The 20,517-nt window shown below is 44.0% G+C and overlaps 3 protein-coding genes across 5 annotated transcripts; all 3 read left to right on the top strand.

Annotated features, from left to right (window-relative positions):
* The first annotated feature begins 4,212 nt into the window (after nt 1-4,212).
* On the top strand, nt 4,213-14,505 carry LOC120024702 (guanine nucleotide-binding protein subunit beta-5b). 3 transcript variants are annotated; one of them, XM_038968962.1, is made up of 12 exons: nt 4,214-4,481; nt 5,408-5,519; nt 5,836-5,972; nt 6,433-6,474; nt 6,593-6,669; nt 6,984-7,116; nt 10,437-10,580; nt 10,651-10,742; nt 11,146-11,194; nt 11,748-11,844; nt 12,562-12,728; nt 13,869-14,505. In XM_038968962.1, the coding sequence occupies exons 1-12, from the start codon at nt 4,356-4,358 to the stop codon at nt 13,878-13,880; spliced, it is 1,188 nt and encodes a 395-aa protein (XP_038824890.1). In that variant the 5' UTR covers nt 4,214-4,355; the 3' UTR covers nt 13,881-14,505. The 3 variants fall into 3 exon arrangements, with proteins under 3 accessions (XP_038824889.1, XP_038824890.1, XP_038824891.1); XM_038968961.1 differs by lacking the exon at nt 13,869-14,505 and having other exon boundaries at nt 4,213-4,481; nt 12,562-13,858; XM_038968963.1 differs by lacking the exons at nt 4,214-4,481; nt 13,869-14,505 and adding an exon at nt 4,924-5,205 and having other exon boundaries at nt 12,562-13,858.
* A 158-nt stretch (nt 14,506-14,663) lies between these two features.
* LOC120024708 (anti-apoptotic protein NR13-like) lies at nt 14,664-20,088 on the top strand. Its single transcript, XM_038968971.1, has 3 exons — nt 14,664-14,774; nt 15,871-16,341; nt 18,651-20,088. The coding sequence occupies exons 1-3, from the start codon at nt 14,718-14,720 to the stop codon at nt 18,771-18,773; spliced, it is 651 nt and encodes a 216-aa protein (XP_038824899.1). The 5' UTR covers nt 14,664-14,717; the 3' UTR covers nt 18,774-20,088.
* LOC120024706 lies at nt 16,348-18,644 on the top strand. Its single transcript, XM_038968969.1, has 2 exons — nt 16,348-17,496; nt 17,540-18,644. The coding sequence occupies exons 1-2, from the start codon at nt 17,460-17,462 to the stop codon at nt 18,421-18,423; spliced, it is 921 nt and encodes a 306-aa protein (XP_038824897.1). The 5' UTR covers nt 16,348-17,459; the 3' UTR covers nt 18,424-18,644.
* Nucleotides 20,089-20,517: the final 429 nt, after the last annotated feature.

Genomic DNA, 20,517 nt, shown 5'->3' with positions numbered 1-20,517 from the left:
TGACACAGGGTTTTTCAGGATTCTGGGGTTTTTCTTTATTTTTACTAATTTGTCACATGCGCTGAATACAACAGGTGTAGTAGACCTTACAGTGAAATGCTTACTTACAAGCCCTTAACCAACAATGCTTTAAGAAGTTAAGGGGGGGAGTGTTAAGGAAAAAAATAGAAAATAAAAGTAACAAATAATTAAACAGCAGCAGTAAAATAAGTCAAATTGCGGGGGCACCGGTTAGTTGAGGTAATTGAGGTAATATGTACATGTAGGTAGAGTTAGTGACTATACATAGATTATAAACAGACAGTAGCAGCAGTGTAAAAGAGGGGTCTGGGTAGCCCTTTGATAAGCTGGTCAGGAGTCTTATGGCTTGGGGGTAGAAGCTGTTAAGAAGCCTTTTGGACCTCGACCTGGCGCTCCGGTACCGCTTGCCGTGCAGAAGCAGAGAGAACAGTCTATGACTAGGCTGGCTGGAGTCTTTGACAATTTTTAGGGCCTTCCTCTGACACCGCCTGATATAGAGGTCCTGGATGGCAGGAAGCTTGGCCCCAGTGATGTACTGGGCCGTACGCACTACGCTCTGTAGTGCCTTGCGGTTGGAGGCCGAGCAGTTGCCATACCAGGCAGTGATGCAACCAGTCAGGATGCTCTCGATGTTGCAGCTGTAGAACCTTTTGAGGATCTGAGGACCCATGCCAAATCTTTTCAGTCTCCTGAGGGGGAATAGGCTTTGTCATGCCCTCTTCACGACTGTCTTAGTGTGTTTGGTCCATGATAGTTTGTTGGTGATGTGGACACCAAGGAACTTGAAGCTCTCAACCTGTTCCACTACAGCCCCGTTGATGAGAATGGGGGCGTGCTTGGGTCCTCCTTTTTCTGTAGTCCACAATCATCTCCTTTGTCTTGATCACGTTGAGGGAGAGGTTGTTGTCCTGGCACCACACGACCAGGTCTCTGACCTCCCTATAGACTGTCTCATCGTTGTCGGTGATCAGGCCTACCACTGTTGTGTCATCGGCAAACTTGATGATGGTGTTGGAGTCGTGCCTGGCCATGCAGTCATGAGTGAACAGGGAGTACAGGAGGGGACTGAGCATGCACCCCTGAGGGGCCCCTGTGTTGAGGATAAGTGTGGCAGATGTGTTGTTACCTACCCTTACCACCTTGGGGCGGCCTGTCAGGAAGTCCAGGATCCAGTTGCAGAGGGAGGTGTTTAGTCCCAGGGTCCTTATCTTAGTGATGAGCTTTGAGGGCACTATGGTGTTGAACTGTAGTCAATGAATAGCATTCTCACATAGGTGTTCCTTTTGTCTAGGTGGGAAAGGGCAGTGTTGAGTGCAATAGAGATTGCGTCATCTGTGGATCTGTTGGGGTGGTATACAAATTAGAGTGGGTCTAGGGTTTCTGGGATACTGGTGTTGATGTGAGCCATGACCAGCCTTTCAAAGCACTTCATGGCTACAGACGGGTCGGTAGTCATTTACAGACGGGTCGGGTCAGTAGTCATTTAGGCAGGTTACTTTAGTGTTCTTGGGCACAGGGACTATGGTGGTCTGCTTGAAACATGTTGGTATTACAGACTCAGTTTGAAAATGTCCGTGAAGACACTTTCCAGTTGGCCAATACTGTCATCAAGGCAACGGGTGGCTACTTTGAAGAATCTCAAATATAAAATATATTTTGATTTACTGATTTCATGTTATTTCATAGTTTTGATGTCTTCACTATTATTCTACAATGTAGAAAATAGTAAAAATAAAGAAAACCCCTTGAATGAGTAACTGTGTCCAAACTTTTGACTGGTACTAAGTATTCTGACCCTTTACTCAGTACTTTGTTGAATCACCTTTGGCACCGATTACAGCCTTGAGTCTTCTTGTGTATGACGCTACAAGCTTGGCACACCTATATTTGGTGAGTTTCTCCCATTCTTCTCTGCAGATCCTCTCTAGCTCTGTCAGGTTGGATGGGGAACGTTGCTGCACAGCTATTTTCAGGTCTCTCCAGCGATGTTCGATCAGGTTTAAGTCCAGGCTCTGGCTGGGTCACTCAAGTACATTCAGAGACTTGTCCCGAAGCCACTCCTGCGTTGTCTTGACTGTGTGCTTAGGGTTGTTGTCCTGTTGGAAGATGAACCTTCGCCCCAGTCTGAGGTCCTGAGAGCTCTGGAGCAGGTTTTCATCAAGGATCTCTCTGTACTTTGCTCCGTTCACCTTTGCCCCGATCCTGACTATTCTCCCAGTCCCTGCCGCTGAAAAACATCCCCACAGAATGATGCTGCCACCACCAAGCTTCACCGTAGGGATGGTGCCAGGTTTCCTCCAGATGTGACGTTGGCATTCAGGCCAAAGAGTTCAATCTTGGTTTCATCAGACCAGAGAATCTTGTTTCTCATGGTCTGAGAGTCCTTTAGGTGGCTTTTGGCAAACTCTAAGTGGGCTGTCATGTGCCTTTTACTGAGGAGTGGCTTCCATCTGGCCACTCTACCAAAAAAACCTGATTGGTGGAGTGCTACATAGCTGCTTGTCCTTCTGGAAGGTTCTCCCATCTCCACAGAGGAACTCTGGAGTCACCTCCCTGACCAAGGCCTTTCTCCCCCGATTACTCAGTTTGGCTGGACGTCCAGCTCTAGGAAAAGTCTTGGTGGTTCCAAACTTTTTTCATTTAAGAATGATGGAGGCCACTGTTCTTGGGGACCTTCAATGCTGCAGAAATGCTTTGTACCCTTCCCCAGATCTGTGCCTCGACACAATCCTGTCTCGGAGCTCTACGGACAATTCTTTCGACCTCATGGCTTGGTTTTTACTCTGACATACACTGTCAACTGAGGGACCTTATATAGACAGGTGTGTGCCTTTCCAAATCATGTCCAATCAATCAATCAATTGAAATTACCACAGGTGGACTCCAATCAAGTTGTAAACACATCTCAAGGATGATCAATGGAAACAGAATGCACCTGAGCTCAATTTCGAGTCTCGTAGCATAGGGTCTGAATAAATAAGGTATTTCTGTTTTTTTGTATTTTTTTTATTTGCAACAATTTCTAAAAACCAGTTTTCACTTTGTCATTATGGGGTATTGTGTGTAGATTGCAGTGTTCTATTTCTAGTGTGTAATGCAGTGTTCTATTTCTAGTGTGTAATGTAGTGTTCTATTTCTAGTGTGTAATGTAGTGTTGTATTTCTAGTGTGTAATGCAGTGTTCTATTTCTAGTGTGTAATGTAGTGTTCTATTTGTAATGTGTAATGTAGTGTTCTATTTCTAGTGTGTAATGTAGTGTTCTATTTCTAGTGTGTAATGTAGTGTTCTATTTCTACTGTGTGTAATGTAGTGTTCTATTTCTACTGTGTGTAATGTAGTGTTCTATTTCTAGTGTGTAATGTAGTGTTTTATTTCTACTGTGTGTAATGTAGTGTTCTATTTCTAGTGTGTAATGTAGTGTTCTATTTCTAGTGTGTAATGTAGTGTTCTATTTGTAATGTGTAATGTAGTGTTCTATTTCTAGTGTGTAATGTAGTGTTGTATTTCTAGTGTGTAATGTAGTGTTGTATTTCTCGTGTTTAATGTAGTGTTCTATTTCTAGTGTGTGATGTAGTGTTCTATTTCTAGTGTGTAATGTAGTGTTCTATTTCTAGTGTGTAATGTAGTGTTCTATTTCTAGTGTGTAATGTAGTGTTCTATTTCTAGTGTGTAATGTACTGTTCTATTTCTAGTGTGTAATGTAGTGTTCTTTTTCTAGTGTGTAATGTACTGTTCTATTTCTAGTGTGTAATGTAGTGTTCTATTTCTAGTGTGTAATGTAGTGTTAGGCCTACTGCTCTCCCCTTCTCTGAGCAGGATCAGGCAGGAGGGAGATTCCCCACTGCTTATCGTCAATACAGCTGTCAGCACACACACACCTACACACACACACTCACTCTCTCCTCTCACTCTCTCTTACTCACTATCTCTCTCTAACACACACACACACACACACTATCACTCCCTCTCTCTCATTCCCTCTCCTCTCGCTCTGTCTCTTACTCACTATCTCTCTCTAACACACACACACACACACACTCACACTCACTCCCTCTCTCCTCTCGCTCTGTCTCTTACTCACTATCTCTCTCTAACACACACACACACACGCACACACACACACACACACACACACACACACACACACACACACACACACACACACACACACACACACACACACACACACACACACACACACACACACACAAAATAGCAATGCTCCCTTCAGGTGAATCGATAACAGTGTGTATGTGTGTTATTTCTCATACCTGAATGTTAACACTGTGTTCCTTTTCTCCTCTAAACAGGTCTGTGGTTAACCAGCTGCAGCCATGTGTGACCAGACGTTTTTGGCCATCACCTTCGGGCCGTGTGACAGCTGCTCGGAGAACCGCCCCTTGATGAATCTATACATCAAGACTGAACCCATCAACTACTGCTCACTATGCATGGAGATTGTACGTCCCTTTACCCATGACCTCTAACCTCTGACTCTAACCAATCTAACTGCTCCATCCTGGACCAATACAATCCTTTAAGATCTTCACAAGTTCCCAGGGCTTAGGGCTAGATTTGAGATTCTTGATGTATTTTTAGGGGGTTGGAGAGGGCCCCATCTGAGAATGCAGCCTCCCTATCTGTCTGATATACCGTAGCAGCGAGCCTCTTTCAGCACACACACACACACACACACGTGCACACATACACACTCACACCATTCCTGGATGAATTCACCACCTCATCTTATCTATCCTCCCTTCTCTCTGGCAGCTCATCCACACACCTTGTCTTTCACTTCTCTAAACAACAATAGGTGCAAATACACCTTTCAAAGGAAAATAACATACATTTAAACAAGGAAACTGCAATGTGGTAAAATAAAATAAGGAAAATGTGATTTTTCTGTCAAGTATTTAAATTAATATTTTTAGAGGAAAGTTAGGCTATATTTAGTGCAATTTCTACCAAAGACAGTCATAGTGGCTTCTCTTGGGCAAGAAAACCAGAGATATAGAAAGAGGGAGAGAGAGAAAGAGGTAGAGACTTGCCAGAGAGCGAGTGAGACAAGAGACAGGGAGAGCGGGAGAGAGAGGGGAGAAGGAGCACATCAGCGCGGCAGCAGAATCAGGGGCATATTCATTAGTCCAAACAAAAACGAGAGTTCATATTGGAAGAAGTCAGGTAGGTCTCTCTCCGTTTCGTTCCGTTTGCTTCCGTTTAAGAAACGTTTTGCCACAGAATCGGCGTAATGAATACGCACCAGCTGTAGGAAGGCAGAGCCGCCTTGTCGGGGGCAGCCAGCGCGCGACTAAAAACGTCTGCTGTTGCCGTTCCCTTTTCTGTCCTTTCCCCCGTTCCCTTCTTTCGTTCCTCCTCTCTAAAGATGGCGTGCCAGGGCCTTGCGAGCGGCGAGACTCTGAAGTCGCTGAAGGCGGAGAGCGAGACGCTGAGGAAGAAGCTCGAGGAGGAGCGGAAGAAGCTGCACGATGTGGAGTGTAAGTTTAATGGGAGGGAGAGGGGCCTCGCGATGCACAAAATGTTTACTGACTGTACACTAAACATGAAAGTTATGCAGCAACTGTTATATTATTATATACTAATGGAATTTGATATTCATGCCAAAAATCATCTGATATGTAATTTCCAGGCGTGCAGAGATTTGCCCGTGGCCAGAATATAGTTAATACAGTGCATTGCAGGAAAGTTTTCCTGCAACAGGGTGATCACATAAAGATCCTATCTATTAATTTACATGACAATTCATTGTGATTACTAGAGTTTTTAACCGTGTGTGTGTGTGTGTGTGTGTAGTGGAGAAGGTAGCTGAGAAGGCGGAAGCTCTTGGTGAGTTAAACATGAAGACTCGGAGGACACTGAAGGGCCATGGCAACAAGGTGCTCTGTATGGACTGGTGCAAAGACAAACGACGCATTGTCAGCTCCTCACAGGTATACACACACACACACACACACACACACACACACACACACACACACACACACACACACACACACACACACACACACACACACACACACACACCATCCCACATTTTAGCCATGAACTGCTCCCCTTTCCTCCCTCCCTCTATTGTCCCTCCCCTTTCTCTCCTGCCTCTCCACCCTATCCCCCTATCCTCCTTCTATTCTACTGTAATTAGTGTGTTTTGGTCACAACCCTGTCCATGGTGCTGAACTCCCTGACTCCTCTTTCATCAATTACTCCTCCTCTTCATTCCTCCCTTCTTCCCTTCTCTCCCCTCTCTCCTCCCTTCTTCATTCCTCCCTCCCTGCCTCCTCCATTCTCAGACACACTGAACATGTTGTTCTCACCAGCCATTTAATGCTCATCTCTCCCTGTATGTCCATGTGAACTGTATGCTTCTTTTCCTTGTCTTCTGTCTACCAGGATGGGAAGGTCATCGTATGGGATGCTTTCACCACCAATAAGGTTAGTAAAAGCAGCCTGAGTGTGTATGAGTGCACTAATGGCAGCCTAATCCAGTCCCCTGGTGGAGCGGTCTTAACCAGGCTTATTTACGTTAATGTATATGCACACTGTGTTCTAGGAACATGCAGTGACCATGCCGACTACGTGGGTGATGGCGTGTGCCTACGCCCCCTCTGGCTGTGCCATCGCCTGTGGGTGAGTCTGACTCTAACCTCTGACCTTTAACCCCTTAGCCCCAAGAAAGGTATTGGCTTGATGCTAAAGTACTGGCTTGATGTTATAGTAACGCCGTACAAATCTGTCTGTCTGTCTGTCTGTCTGTCTGTCTGTCTGTCTGTCTGTCTGTCTGTCTGTCTGTCTGTCTGTCTGTCTGTCTGTCTGTCTGTCTGTGTCTTTCTTTCTGTCTGTCTGTCTGTCTGTCTGTCTGTCTGTCTGTCTGTCTGTCTGTCTGTCTGTCTGTCTGTCTGTCTGTCTGTCTGTCTGTGTCTTTCTTTCTTTCTGTCTGACAGGGGATTGGATAATAAGTGCTCGGTGTACCCTCTCTCATTGGACAAGGACGAGAACTTGTCGGCCAAGAAGAAGTCGGTTGCCATGCACACCAACTACCTGTCCGGCTGCACCTTCACCAACTCTGACATGCAAGTTAGGGACTAGACACACACACACACATAGACACACACACACACACACACACACACACACACACACACACACACACACACACACACACACACACACACACACACACACAGACACACACAGACACAGACGTAGACACACACACACACACAGACATAGACACACACACACACACACAGACATACACACACACACACACACACACACACACACACACACACACACACACACACACACACACACATACATAGACACACACACACACACACACACACATAGACACACACACACAGACATAGACACACACACAGATATAGACACACACACACACAGACATAGACACACACACACAGACATAGACACAGACACAGACACAGACACACACACACACACACACACACACACACACACACACACACACACACACACACACACACACACACACACACACACACACACACATAGACATAGACACACACACAGACATAGACACACACACACACACACACACACACACACACACACACACAGACAGACAGACAGACAGACAGACAGACAGACAGACAGACAGACAGACAGACAGACAGACAGACAGACAGACAGACAGACAGACAGACAGACAGACAGACAGACAGACAGACAGACAGACAGACACATAGACACATAGACAGACAGACACATAGACAGACAGACACATAGACACACACACACACACACACACACAGACACATAGACACACACACACAGACACAGACACAGACACACACACAGACACATAGACACACACACACAGACACAGACACACACACACACACACACACAGACACAGACACAGACACACACACACACACACACACACAGACACAGACACACACACACACACAGACACAGACACAGACACACACACAGACACACACACAGACACACACACAGACATAGACACACAACACAAGGAGGAGAGGGAAGGAAATTGATTTGAGATTTTCAGAACAAGGAGGAGAGAATGAATAGAGGAGGGAGGAATAGAGGAGGGAGGAATAGAGGAGGGAGGAATAGAGGAGGGAGGAATAGAGGAGGGAGGAATAGAAGGAAGGAAATATTATATGTTTAAGACTGTTAGTAATTCATCTGTGCTAGACAGGAGAGGAACTGTTGAGAATTATAGCTGGATGAGGAGAGAGTGATGAGAGAAAGCGTGAGAGAGAGGAGAGACAGAAGAGGAGAGGAAACAGAGAAGTGGCCCATAGAGAGAGATGGCCCTCCATTGTGAGTGTATTAATAGACATTAAGAGGCCTTTATCTGTCAGAGCTGAAAACTCATACCTAAGGGCACATACACAATCTATGTCTCCCTAATGCACTGGGGTCTGTTGGTGGGTGTTGAGCTGTGAAGACGTGTGTGTGGTGTGTGTGGTGTGTGTGTGGAACAAAGCACAGGGCTGTGGAGAGTCGAGACTACATTGCCCCAGTCAATCTCAGTTCAGTCTCACTTTCATATCTTTATTGTCTGACAGGGATGTTTCATATCTTTATTGTCTGACAGGGATGTTTCATATCTTTGTCTGACTGACAGGGGGATGTTTCATATCAACCGTTTGGTTCCTAGTGAATACACAGTTAGCACATTTGGTTCTTTGAAAGTTGTAGGAATGTATGTTTTTGGTTTTCCTGTTGGTTGCGAGAACGAAGCCATACGTTTCCTGACCAGTAAAACATATTTTTTTATTTAAATGTTCTGAGAACAGAAAATAACATTTAGCCTGTTCTGGGAATGTTTATTTTTAGGTTGTAGGGAGGTTGTGAGAACGTTTTACTCTGATTCCTTGAACGTTTTCTTAACACTGTGAGAATAGACATTATAGGTTATTTGGAGGTTTTAGAATAACTTCCTTAAAACTTTCACTGAATGTTTCAATAAGACATTTAATAACACTGCTAGCTTATTTTGGGTTAACTTTTTTGAAGACCAAGCATGATTGGGCACATAGAAATTAATTTCCTTAGTCATTAATCATGCAAACACATGTATTTTTTGTGACACTGCATCAATGTTCTCTATCCATGGAATTAGTCCACTGCGCCACCAGGATGGAGCTAGCATGCCATCTTATATAAAGCTGTTCATTTTGTCTATTCAAACAGACCCCATTTCAAAGGAAATAAGCACTCATTAAGATAAGGTGTGGCCAATTAATGGGCTTGGCCAACACACCTGAACACACTTAACAAGAGAGGATAGAGAGTTTTGTTGATGCTAAGAACAGAATGTATATGTTTTTAAATAACTTTCTTAGAATGTTCTCTGAACGTTACTAAAATATTCTTGTAGTTTTTATGGTAATTTTCTTGTAAAAATTCTTGTAATTTTCTTAACGTTCTCGGCTCAATTTGAGAACTTTACTTTAAATAGAACCATGAGGAAACCTGTAGGAAACGTTATGCTGAAGTACTGACATTCACACAGAAGAACGTTGTTTCTTAACGTTCTCTTAATTATTTGAGAACATTCCCAATGTCAAGAACATTACCAAAATTGAAATGCAATGTAACCATGTTTGAACTTTTAGGAAACGTTCTGTTAAAGTAATGAAATACCAATACAATTATGTTTTTTTGTCAAGTTCCTTAAATGTGTTGAGAATGTTCAAAGCCAAGCAACTATCCTGCACCATTCCCAGAACGTTGTGGGAAGGTTGTATGCAAAATAACCATGGCACAAACACTCACTCACCAAGTTCTGGGAAACATATGGTTCTCAGAACGTTGTGGGCTAGCTGGGTACACCCCAGTCGTTAACCAGCTCTGTGTAATGGCCGTAGATTAGTTATATAACCCCAAACTACCACAAAAGGGTAGTAGGATCACACATTGCCCCATGTTTAAGAATACATCATTGTGTGTGTTTCAGTATTCTGATAAAGTGTGTTGCTGTGTGTGTTAAAGTATTGTGATAAAGTGCGTTGCTGTGTGTGTTTCAGTATTGTGATAAAGTGTGTTGCTGTGTGTGTTTCAGTATTGTGATAAAGTGTGTTGCTGTGTGTGTTTCAGTATTGTGATAAAGTGTGTTGCTGTGTGTGTTTCAGTATTCTGATAAAGTGTGTTGCTGTGTGTGTTTCAGTATTGTGATAAAGTGTGTTGCTGTGTGTGTTTCAGTATTCTGATAAAGTGTGTTGCTGTGTGTGTTTCAGTATTGTGATAAAGTGTGTTGCTGTGTGTGTTTCAGTATTCTGATAAAGTGTGTTGCTGTGTGTGTTAAAGTATTGTGATAAAGTGTGTTGCTGTGTGTGTTTCAGTATTGTGATAAAGTGTGTTGCTGTGTGTAGATCTTGACGTCCAGTGGTGACGGTACCAGTGCGCTGTGGGACGTGGAGAGTGGTCAGCTGCTGCAGAGTTTCCACGGTCACTCTGCTGATGTTCTCACTCTGGACCTCGCCCCCTCTGAGACTGGAAACACCTTCGTCTCCGGGGTCAGTGTGTGTGTGTGTGTGTCTCCTATCTCTCTGTCCCTCCCCTAACATGTCTGTTTGTTCGTTCCAGGGTTCTGATAAGAAGGCTAACGTTTGGGACTTGCGCTCAGGGCAGAACGTCCAGTCGTTTGATACCCACGACTCTGACATCAACTGTGTCAAGTAAGTAGCAGCATCCACATCAACCCTTTATACAGCTTCACTGTCTACAGATCACCTATCCTTATAGTATCCACATAATCTCTCAGTACAGCTAACAGCATCCATCGACCCTAAACCTAACCCTTTTTATTATTGTGTTTTATTGAACCTTTATTTAACTAGGCAAGTCAGTTAAGAACAAATTATTATTGACAATGACGGCCTAGGAACAGTGGGTTAACTGCCTTGTTCAGGGGTAGAACGACAGATTTTTACCTTGTCAGCTCAGGGATTCGATCTAGCAACCTTTCGGTTACTGGCCCAACGCACTAACCACTAGGCTTTCATACAGCTTAGTGTACACATCAACCTCTTTACTCCTCTCTCTCGCTCTCCCACTCTCTCGCTCTCTCTCTCTCTCCAGGTACTACCCCAGTGGCGATGCTTTTGCCTCTGCTTCTGACGACTCTACCGTGAGTTTATAACACACTTATAGCACACTTATACACCCTACTTAGTGCACTACTCTTGAACAAAGCCACATAGAGTTGCCACCAAAAAGCTCTAATCAAAGGTAGTGCACTATAAAGGGAATAGGGTGTCACTTGACAGATGATGGACCTTTGATGTGATTCTGTGGGTTGTGTGTGGCAGTCGGACACTCTGTCTCAATAACACCGTTGAGTTAATAGAATCTCTGGGAGAGAATTGATTATCTTACACTGGTCAAACACCTATCTTTCACATCATACAGTACATGTGTCAAAGCATCCCACTGTTTTACATTACTACACAGGTTTGTATTGTTTTAAGAAGTGTTATTCAGGCCAAGGAGCAAAAATACAATACATTACAATATAACTTTATTGTACATCATGGGAAAATTACAATGTAACATTATTGTCCCTCATTAGGAAATATGCTGGGCCTTTGAGTTCACAGCACAGACAGAAACAACAACTAGCATGTGATGGGTTAAATAAAAAATCAAATTAAAATGTCCCATTGATTGTGTGTGTGTTCCAGTGCCGTCTGTTTGATCTCAGGGCTGATCGGGAGGTGTCCATCTACTCCAAAGACAGCATAATATTTGGAGCCGCCAGTGTTGACTTCTCTCTTAGTGGTAAGATGTGGACAATAGTCAGAAACTGTTTGGCAAATAATACCTCTTTATTAGCTTCCTCTCAATAGAGACTAGAGTCAACTAAGCATCCTTTGGTCCCCCGATCATGAACAGATTTACAATTATGCTGTTGGACATTTACTGGTGTTGTTGTGTTATTATTGGATCTTGTGCCAGGCAATCTTTCCCATCTTCACTTTGCCTTTTTCACTTTCTTTCTTACCGGGTGTGATGATGCAATAGATATACTGCCTTGGCCTTTATAGCGGTCAAGGGATGTTATTTGATCTGATTTTGTGTGTAGGCCGAGACTGGATTCTATCCCCAAAAATGTTATTCCTCTGTGTGTTATTTTATTGTAGAGGTACAAAGTATTTCGTTTTAGTTTTTATATGGCTGTATAAAGATGACAGTTTATTATCAAACTTGTGATAGAGATCACACTTCAGCCAAGAGGGGAATTTAATCCAGTTGTGATGAGGGAGAGGGAATTACCACTCTGCCATTTGGAGTTTTACTGTATTCCATGGAACTTAGAGCTGTTTATTATTCATTCTATCTACTCTATTAGCCTCTGTCAAATGCACTTTAAACTGTAATACATCTGATCTGTGATATCCTCCAGCATATTGGAGAATATTCTAGAATCTGACCCTTTCTACCCCTCTATCTCTGTATCCATCTTTCTTTCTCTCTCTCTCTCCACCCCTCCTCCAGGTCGTCTGTTGTTTGCTGGCTATAATGACTACACCATCAATGTGTGGGACGTCCTGAAGGGGACCAGAGTAGCCATCTTGTTTGGTCATGAGAACAGAGTCAGCTCACTCAGAGTCTCTCCTGATGGGACCGCTTTCTGCTCCGGGTCCTGGGACAACACTCTACGGGTGAGACAAGAGGGCTAGGGGGTCGGAAGGGAGATGAAACAAGGAGGGACAACACTCTACGGGTGAATCAAGAGGGGTAGGGGGGTCGGAAGGGAGATGAAACAAGGAGGGACAACACTCTACGGGTGAGACAAGAGAGGTAGGGGGGTCGGAAGGGAGATGAAACAAGGAGGGAGAACACTCTACCGGTGAGACAAGAGAGGTAGGGGGGTCGGAAGGGAGATGAAACAAGGAGGGACACCACTCTACGGGTGAGTCAAGAGGGGTAGGGGGGTCGGAAGGGAGATGAAACAAGGAGGGAGAACACTCTACCGGTGAGACAAGAGGGGTAGGGGGGTCGGAAGGGAGATGAAACAAGGAGGGAAATAAAAAATAAAAAATGTTTTATTTAACTAGGCAAGTCAGTTAAGAACAAATTCTTATTTACAATGACGGCCTACCCCGGCCAACGCTGGGCTAATTGTGCGCCGCCCTATGGGACTCCCAATCACGGCCGGATGTGATACAACATGGGCTAGAGAGAGGAGTAGAGGCTGACCTATTTGTGGAAAACCCTGGTTCTGCAGAGTCATGCGTCAGACTATCCCCACAGTACATACTTCTGTTTTCCACTACAGGCACAGCCACAATATAGGACACGGAAACCACCACTGAGAGATGCTGTAGTAGTTGTTCTTCATTAATGTCTGTGGAAGTATAGTAACACAGCCATAGTCTTCCCTCTGGTGATCTCACTTACATCATTTTAGCAGACACGTTTATCCAGAGCGACTTAGTGGATGCATACTTTTTCATACTTTTTCCCCCCCATACTGATTCCCCGTGGGAATTAAACCCACAACCCTGGCGTTGCAAGTGCCACGCTCTACCAACTGAGCCACACAGGACCACTTCTTCTCCGAGTTGCTCTGCCTCATAATCTACACCGGTCTGACAAAGGAGGATTCTCCATCTCCCCCAAAATCTGATTCCTATCAAGGTTTCTTCCTTCCAGGGAGTTTTTCATTGTCACTATGCTGCTGCATGCTCTTTGGGGTCTGGACCGGGTTACTGTAATATACTTTTTGACAAGTGTTGTTGTTTAAATGTCTTATTGAATACAATGTGATTTACTGATGTTCTGTGCTTTTTCTCGGACAGATCTGGGCCTAGAGCTGCTGTGATGTCATCAGAGCGAGACCGAACCCCTGGAAGTCAGGGGTCAGAGGTTAAGGGTCAGGACCAGAGTCATGTGACCAGTCGACCCAGAGTGCCCATGGAGCGCACCCTGCCGCAGAAAGAGTCTGCCTATAGAAACTATATTCAGTTACACACACACAATAATAAGCTATCTAGGTTTGACTCACAGAGACTATTTATTTGACTGAAGTTGGACTATACCAAATGCTCATCAGGTTAATGAGTTCCTAAAGCTTTATTATTAGCAGTATTACAAATATTATTACTATTGTAATACTAAAGTCAGTTGAGCACAGTTTTCCTCTACAGCAGGTCCTAGCCAATGCCATGCAGTACTGACTTTCCTGTATAGAAGCTAACTCACTGCCGCTTTTATGCTCCCTAGTCCCCCTTTAAACCTGCTTCACAGTCTGTAGTTTACCAGTCAATTAGTCTGCCCAGAGTGTAACTTGCTCAGATCTAAAGTGTAATACTATTGTTATATAAAACCAGACCATAGACTATGACTAGCCAGAGAGGGAGAAAGAGGGAGTGTTTGAAGTATTGTTCATTTGTAATCAGTCTTCTTGTGAAATAAATACATTTTATTTAAATTATTGATTAATGGTGTCTTAAAAGTTTGTTTTATCCCATGGTTATGGTGTAAATGACGAAGAGGATGATGATATGGAGACAGGTAACGTTATTTCCATTACATCTGATTCTCTTCTAGCGGAACGACAATACAATTCAGGGAAATGCCATTTGTGTGACGTTGCTTAGTGAGAGTATAAAGTCTGGCGAGAGCCTGGTGAGGCGGAAATACGGTTGATGACAGCGATCCTCCTTCCGTCTGTACGTGGAGAAAGCAGTCTGATCGCTGGGAGGGTAAGCTTTTTGTTAACTTTTTCCTACCTACCTACCTATATGCGATTTATTTTTCTTCAACTCGAACTATTCTTGAATAAGCGTGTCAAGCTTCGGTTTTACAGACTGAGTGAATGGATCGATGCGGGTTGAGCCACTGATGTTGTTCGCTGCCTTGGTTTCTCTGGTCCTTTGTGTCAATCAGTACTACGCTAGTTAGCTATCAGCTGCTAGCCAGAAATGTCTAACGTTCGCGAGAAGCCCTGCTTACTCATCCAAACCATGACTAGTTATCTATTTTCCAATGTTGATGTTGACAAGAAAATGATAAACAATCCAACCACTTAACGTTAGCTGGATAGATAATTTAGCTAGCTAGATTGCGATGCATGTATGTGTGACTTGCCTTCGATTTGACAGTCAAGCTAGCTAGCAAGTACAAATATGTCAATTTTCTAGTCAATTCAGTTTGCTTTATACGGTACTGTAGTTAGCTAACGTATTAGTTCTAGCTACAACCTTGTTTCTTTCATGACACGTCCTGAATTAATCCAGACTTCAAGGGCTCTTAAATTAGACTTGACTGGCTTGCTCACATAGCCAGTTATTTAGCTAGCTAGTTACAAAGCTACCTAGCCAACTGTTTACCGTTCTATTTACAGATTAGTTCAAGCAGGTCCAAGACTAGACATCAGTGTTAACCTCAAGTCACCGTGCTGCTTGCATCATATTGCTATGTGGTCTATGCAGCTCATTGGGAAACGTAGCTTTGCTTTCAGTCTTGAGTACAAGCCTCTTCTTGGTATTGCACAGAGGATGTCACCTCTTTGGGATTAGATTGACGTTGTTTCCAATAGACCATGTTGGGTGGGTTGTGGAAAGAAGCCTGCTGTATAATGTATTTCCTTTTAGGCATAACAATATGAATATTGATAATGTTTCCTCTAGAGTCTAGCCCCTGTAGTGTGGGCTGTGAGAAATGAACTGCATGTGATAATGTATTGATAGTGTTTCCTGTATTTATCATATCGTGCTGGCTGTGGGAAAAAAACTGTAGCAGAGGCCCATTCTGATATATAGGCTATAGATAATGTATTAACTGTATGTCTTCCTGTAGACCATGTCATGCGGGCTGTGGAAAGAAACCCTGGCTATAGCAGAGGACTACCTGTCTGTCTGCAGTATTATCCCTGCCAGTGGGTCCCGGAAAGCCCCGCCCGGTCCTCCTCCCAGCGACTCGGCTGCAGCCATGCGGCGCCAGGCCCGGGACATGGAGGCCAAGCACCGGGCCCGCTTCCATGCCATGGCACACAGCTTCCTGTGCCAATGCGGGCCGGACCCCTGCGCCTGTCTGAGGAGGGTGATGGAGGAGCTGGTGGGAGACGGACAGATGAACTGGGGGAGGGTGGTCTCTCTGTTCACCTTCACTGGTGTGCTGGTCAGAGAACTACAGGGAGAGGACACGGACCAGGGGCTGGGTAATGGCATGGGGCTGGGGGGGAAAGAGAGCTGCAGGGCGCTGGCGGAGACCATAGCAGACTACCTAGGAGAGGAGAAGAGTGACTGGATGCTGGAGAACAAAGGCTGGGTAGGTTTGAGCAGTGAGCATCACACACACATGCGCTTATGGACACATGTGCACGCACACACAGGATCATTTACTAAGCTGATGGGAATCTGGGCTCATATCAGCAGCACTAGTTCTCTGTCAAGCTAAGAGAAACAGTTGGACAATGACACCTTCTATTGTCAATAATGTCTGTGATTCAGACACCTTGTGGCTTCTTGCTATGTGGCGGATGTTTGCTGTGTTAGTCAGTTAGTGGCATGAGCCAAGAATGTCTGAACTGTGTGTGTGCTACCAACACAATGTTCAGGTCTAACCCAGGAATGACTGCTTAACACACAGGATTTTTATGGTACAAGAAATGGGACAGTTTCCGGACACAGATTAAGTCTAGGGGCGGAAGGTAGCCCCGTGGTTAAGAACGTTGGGCCAGTAACGGGAAGGTCGCTGGTTTAAATCCCAGAGAGGACTAGGTGAAAAATCTGTCGTTTGCCCCTTGAGCAAGGCACTTAACCTTAATTCCTCCTGTAAATCGCTCTGGATAAGAGGGTCAACTAAATGACTTAAATTACTGGAAAAGTTTCAATGTAGTTCTGGATTAAAGAGCAAGCTCAATGGAGAATTACCATTTGAAAGTTATTGTCTGGGAAACTGGCCCTAAATTTGCCTTTTTAATGCTTATTAGAAATGGGTGTTTGACTTGTAATGTGTTACATGTCAGTAGGCTGTTGTGTCACAGTAGATTTATAAATGTATAACTCTTCAGTCAATACAGAGTGATTTTACTGTGGTGTGGACTATAAACCCTGGTTGTCTGAGAGGTCAAAGATCTACCTGTCACTTTAAAGAGGGGTTGTACAAGGTTGACACAGCCAGTATAGTCATATAAAGTGGATCAGGGGTAGTGAGGTTACTGGTGTACTCCAAAACAACATAGGACTGTAGTGCTGGGGTAGCAACAACACAGCTGCAGCTCAATTTGTTGACTGCTTTTGTGAATTAACCACACACACCCCCCATCTAGCCAGCTGGTCCCAACAGCCGTATGTACTGTCTCTAACGTAACAGTCTAGTGACCGCCAAGCACACAACAATCATTAATACTCAAAATCTAGTCTGGATTAGTACAACAAAGACTGATGAACACAACCAGCTGGGTCTGGATCAGAACAACAAATAGACTGATGAACAACCAGCTGGGTCTGGATCAGTACAACAAATAGACTGATGAACACAACCAGCTGGGTCTGGATCAGAACAACAAATAGACTGATGAACACAACCAGCTGGGTCTGGATCAGAACAACAAATAGACTGATGAACACAACCAGCTGGGTCTTGATCAGAACAACAAATAGACTGATGAACACAACCAGCTGGGTCTGGATCAGAACAACAAATAGACTGATGAACACAACCAGCTGGGTCTGGATCAGAACAACAAATAGACTGATGAACACAACCAGCTGGGTCTGGATCAGAACAACAAATAGACTGATGAACACAACCAGCTGGGTCTGGATCAGAACAACAAATAGACTGATGAACACAACCAGCTGGGTCTGGATCAGAACAACAAATAGACTGATGAACACAACCAGCTGGGTCTGGATCAGAACAACAAATAGAATGATGAACACAACCAGCTGGGTCTGGATCAGAACAACAAATAGACTGATGAACACAACCAGCTGGGTCTGGATCAGAACAACAAATAGACTGATGAACACAACCAGCTGGGTCTGGATCAGAACAACAAATAGACTGATGAACACAACCAGCTGGGTCTGGATCAGAACAACAAATAGACTGATGAACACAACCAGCTGGGTCTGGATCAGAACAACAAATAGACTGATGAACACAACCAGCTGGGTCTGGATCAGAACAACAAATAGAATGATGAACACAACCAGCTGGGTCTGGATCAGAACAACAAATAGACTGATGAACACAACCAGCTGGGTCTGGATCAGAACAACAAATAGACTGATGAACACAACCAGCTGGGTCTGGATCAGAACAATAAATAGAATGATGAACACAACCAGCTGGGTCTGGATCAGAACAACAAATAGACTGATGAACACAACCACATTTTGAAATTTGCCTTACTAATCACGACACAGGTCTGTTATAGCAGGGACTGTCCGCAGGCAGCTGTCTCTCGGTCTGAAAACTGAGAGGAAATGGGGCTTTTTGAGCAGTATTGAACTAAGTTTCTTGACTTCCTTATTTTGATCTCTAGCCTGGTCCTTTGATACACCATTGTGACCTGAATAAGTGTTCAATAAAATATATGGATCTAACCCTAATCTTCTCTCTTCTAGGAGGGCTTCTGTAAGTTCTTCCACACAGCAAGAGAGGTGAACCAGGACTCGTCCATGAAGACTGCCCTGTTTGCTGCTGCTGGCGTGGGCATCGCAGGGTTAACCTTCCTCCTGGTCCGCTAACACACAAGCCCTGCTGCATCATCAGTCTCCTTTCAAAGTGATGGCAGTGTGGTAGGTCTTCAATGGGTTAAATGGTGTCACAACAGGGGAGAGACTAACTTAGGGCCAAAATATCTTTTTTGAATAGTGGATGGGACATGTCCCCCTTCACCCCCATGTGTCACACTGAAGCAGGATTCCATTACATGGTTTAGTTTCATTCATCAACTGAATGTTTCCACATCTTTCAGCCCGCAGTAAAACCTTCAACTATTACAACTCTATTATTCAGTCGTACCTAGAGATCGTACCACAACAAACGAAAGGCCTTCTGAAATGATGGAATATGTCAATATTATTAGTTTGCATATCTTTCCGCTGTTATGTTATTAAAATCTAGTATTTTGTCAAAGCGAGCGCACAGGGACCACATGTTGTGTTGACCACTGCTGCACTACTATGGTTGGTTGCATTCTGTTTGACCGGGCAGCTACAAAGATGACCATGTAGATGTGGATGGCTGCTTCATCCCTATATCAGGGCTATTCAAATCCAAGCCTGACCTCCTGAAGTAGTCCTGCTTTTCTGTTATACCTGATCATTAATTGCACCCAACTGGTGTCTCAGGTCTAAAGCCGTCCCTGGTAAGAGGGGAGGAATGAAAATCAACAGTGGAACTGGCTTGTAGGTCCAGATTTCAATATCCCTGACCTATATAGAAATGGGGTGGCATTTGGGACCAACCCCATCATTTTGTCCACTGCTTAGTGTCCTGACTTGTTTTTATTAATGTCCCTCTTGCCTTTCTACTTCAAGTAATGTGTGTGTGGGGCAAGAATATTTTTTAGTGTAATAAACATACATTAATATATTATATTTATATGAAATAAAAATGTTAACAGTGGCCATCTTTGCATTGCCACTTGGCAGATTTCATTGTTAGTTTTTACCTTTCTCTCCGTCTCGTCATGTTAGACATCCATTTCTGGTTTATAAAAACAGGGTTCTTCTACTCCAGGCCCGGAGGTCCACATTACTGGCCGATTCTTTTCTACCTGCTAATTGATTGATTGGCCAGAGTACATGCGTCCCGTCTCTGGTTTTCATTATCTCAGAAGTGTTCAGGTCCTCCAGGCCTGCAGTTAAATATCCTTGGTCTGTCTGTGTAGGTTTATCTCTGTGTCTGAGATGGTAGGTCATGTTTTTCAGGGCTTTACAGACAGTGGTGCTACAGTGTGAGATGATATTAAGCATGTCTGCATCACAAATGCACCCTGTTCCTTAGTGCATGACTTATTTATTTGTCTTTTTCTAAATAAAAAGTTTCAGTCATGGAGTTACAGTACTGTCTTTTTGTTAAGAGTGTGAGAGACTGCAGGATGGTAAAGACACTGATAGTCCAGGAGTCCTTTTGGTTTCACTTTGACTTCAGAACTCCTTTCTGGGTTCTTGTTACTGTCACTAGTGTTTATCAGCCTACACACTAACCCCTCATCTCACCCACTCCTCCCCCATCACAGTCTTGCAGGCCTCGTGCTCCACATCTTGTCTCTTAGAATGAAAGTGCTGACTTGTATCCTGTCGCTACTGCTATTTTAGACGCAACTAATGGCACTTTAGTTACCGTCACATACAAAGCTGCGGCTACTGCTATTCTCTACACATAGCCACCGCAAGCCTTCTAAGAAACACAGCCTTTGCTGTGAAAAACACAACTTTGCCTTTCACGGAGTCACATTTGTCTCAGTTTTTGCTAACTGTATTT

The sequence above is a fragment of the Salvelinus namaycush genome, chromosome 30 (assembly GCF_016432855.1).
Source record: "Salvelinus namaycush isolate Seneca chromosome 30, SaNama_1.0, whole genome shotgun sequence".
Taxonomy (NCBI): domain Eukaryota; kingdom Metazoa; phylum Chordata; class Actinopteri; order Salmoniformes; family Salmonidae; genus Salvelinus; species Salvelinus namaycush.
The sequence above is the reverse complement of the archived record's forward strand: the minus strand, read 5'-3'. Positions and strand labels throughout refer to the sequence as shown.

Excerpts from the sequence above, each read along its gene's own strand:
- LOC120024702 (XM_038968961.1), top strand. The coding sequence starts at position 4,356 with ATGTGTGACCAGACGTTTTTGGCCATCACCTTCGGGCCGTGTGACAGC. Across the intron at positions 10,743-11,145 it reads TCTGACATCAACTGTGTCAA|GTACTACCCCAGTGGCGATG; the intron begins GTAAGTAGCAGC and ends CTCTCTCTCCAG. Across the intron at positions 11,845-12,561 it reads TGTTGACTTCTCTCTTAGTG|GTCGTCTGTTGTTTGCTGGC; the intron begins GTAAGATGTGGA and ends CCCCTCCTCCAG.
- LOC120024708 (XM_038968971.1), top strand. The coding sequence starts at position 14,718 with ATGACAGCGATCCTCCTTCCGTCTGTACGTGGAGAAAGCAGTCTGATC. Across the intron at positions 14,775-15,870 it reads GCAGTCTGATCGCTGGGAGG|ACCATGTCATGCGGGCTGTG; the intron begins GTAAGCTTTTTG and ends GTCTTCCTGTAG. Across the intron at positions 16,342-18,650 it reads TGCTGGAGAACAAAGGCTGG|GAGGGCTTCTGTAAGTTCTT; the intron begins GTAGGTTTGAGC and ends TCTCTCTTCTAG.
- LOC120024706 (XM_038968969.1), top strand. The coding sequence starts at position 17,460 with ATGAACACAACCAGCTGGGTCTGGATCAGAACAACAA. Across the intron at positions 17,497-17,539 it reads GGTCTGGATCAGAACAACAA|ATAGACTGATGAACACAACC; the intron begins ATAGACTGATGA and ends TCAGTACAACAA.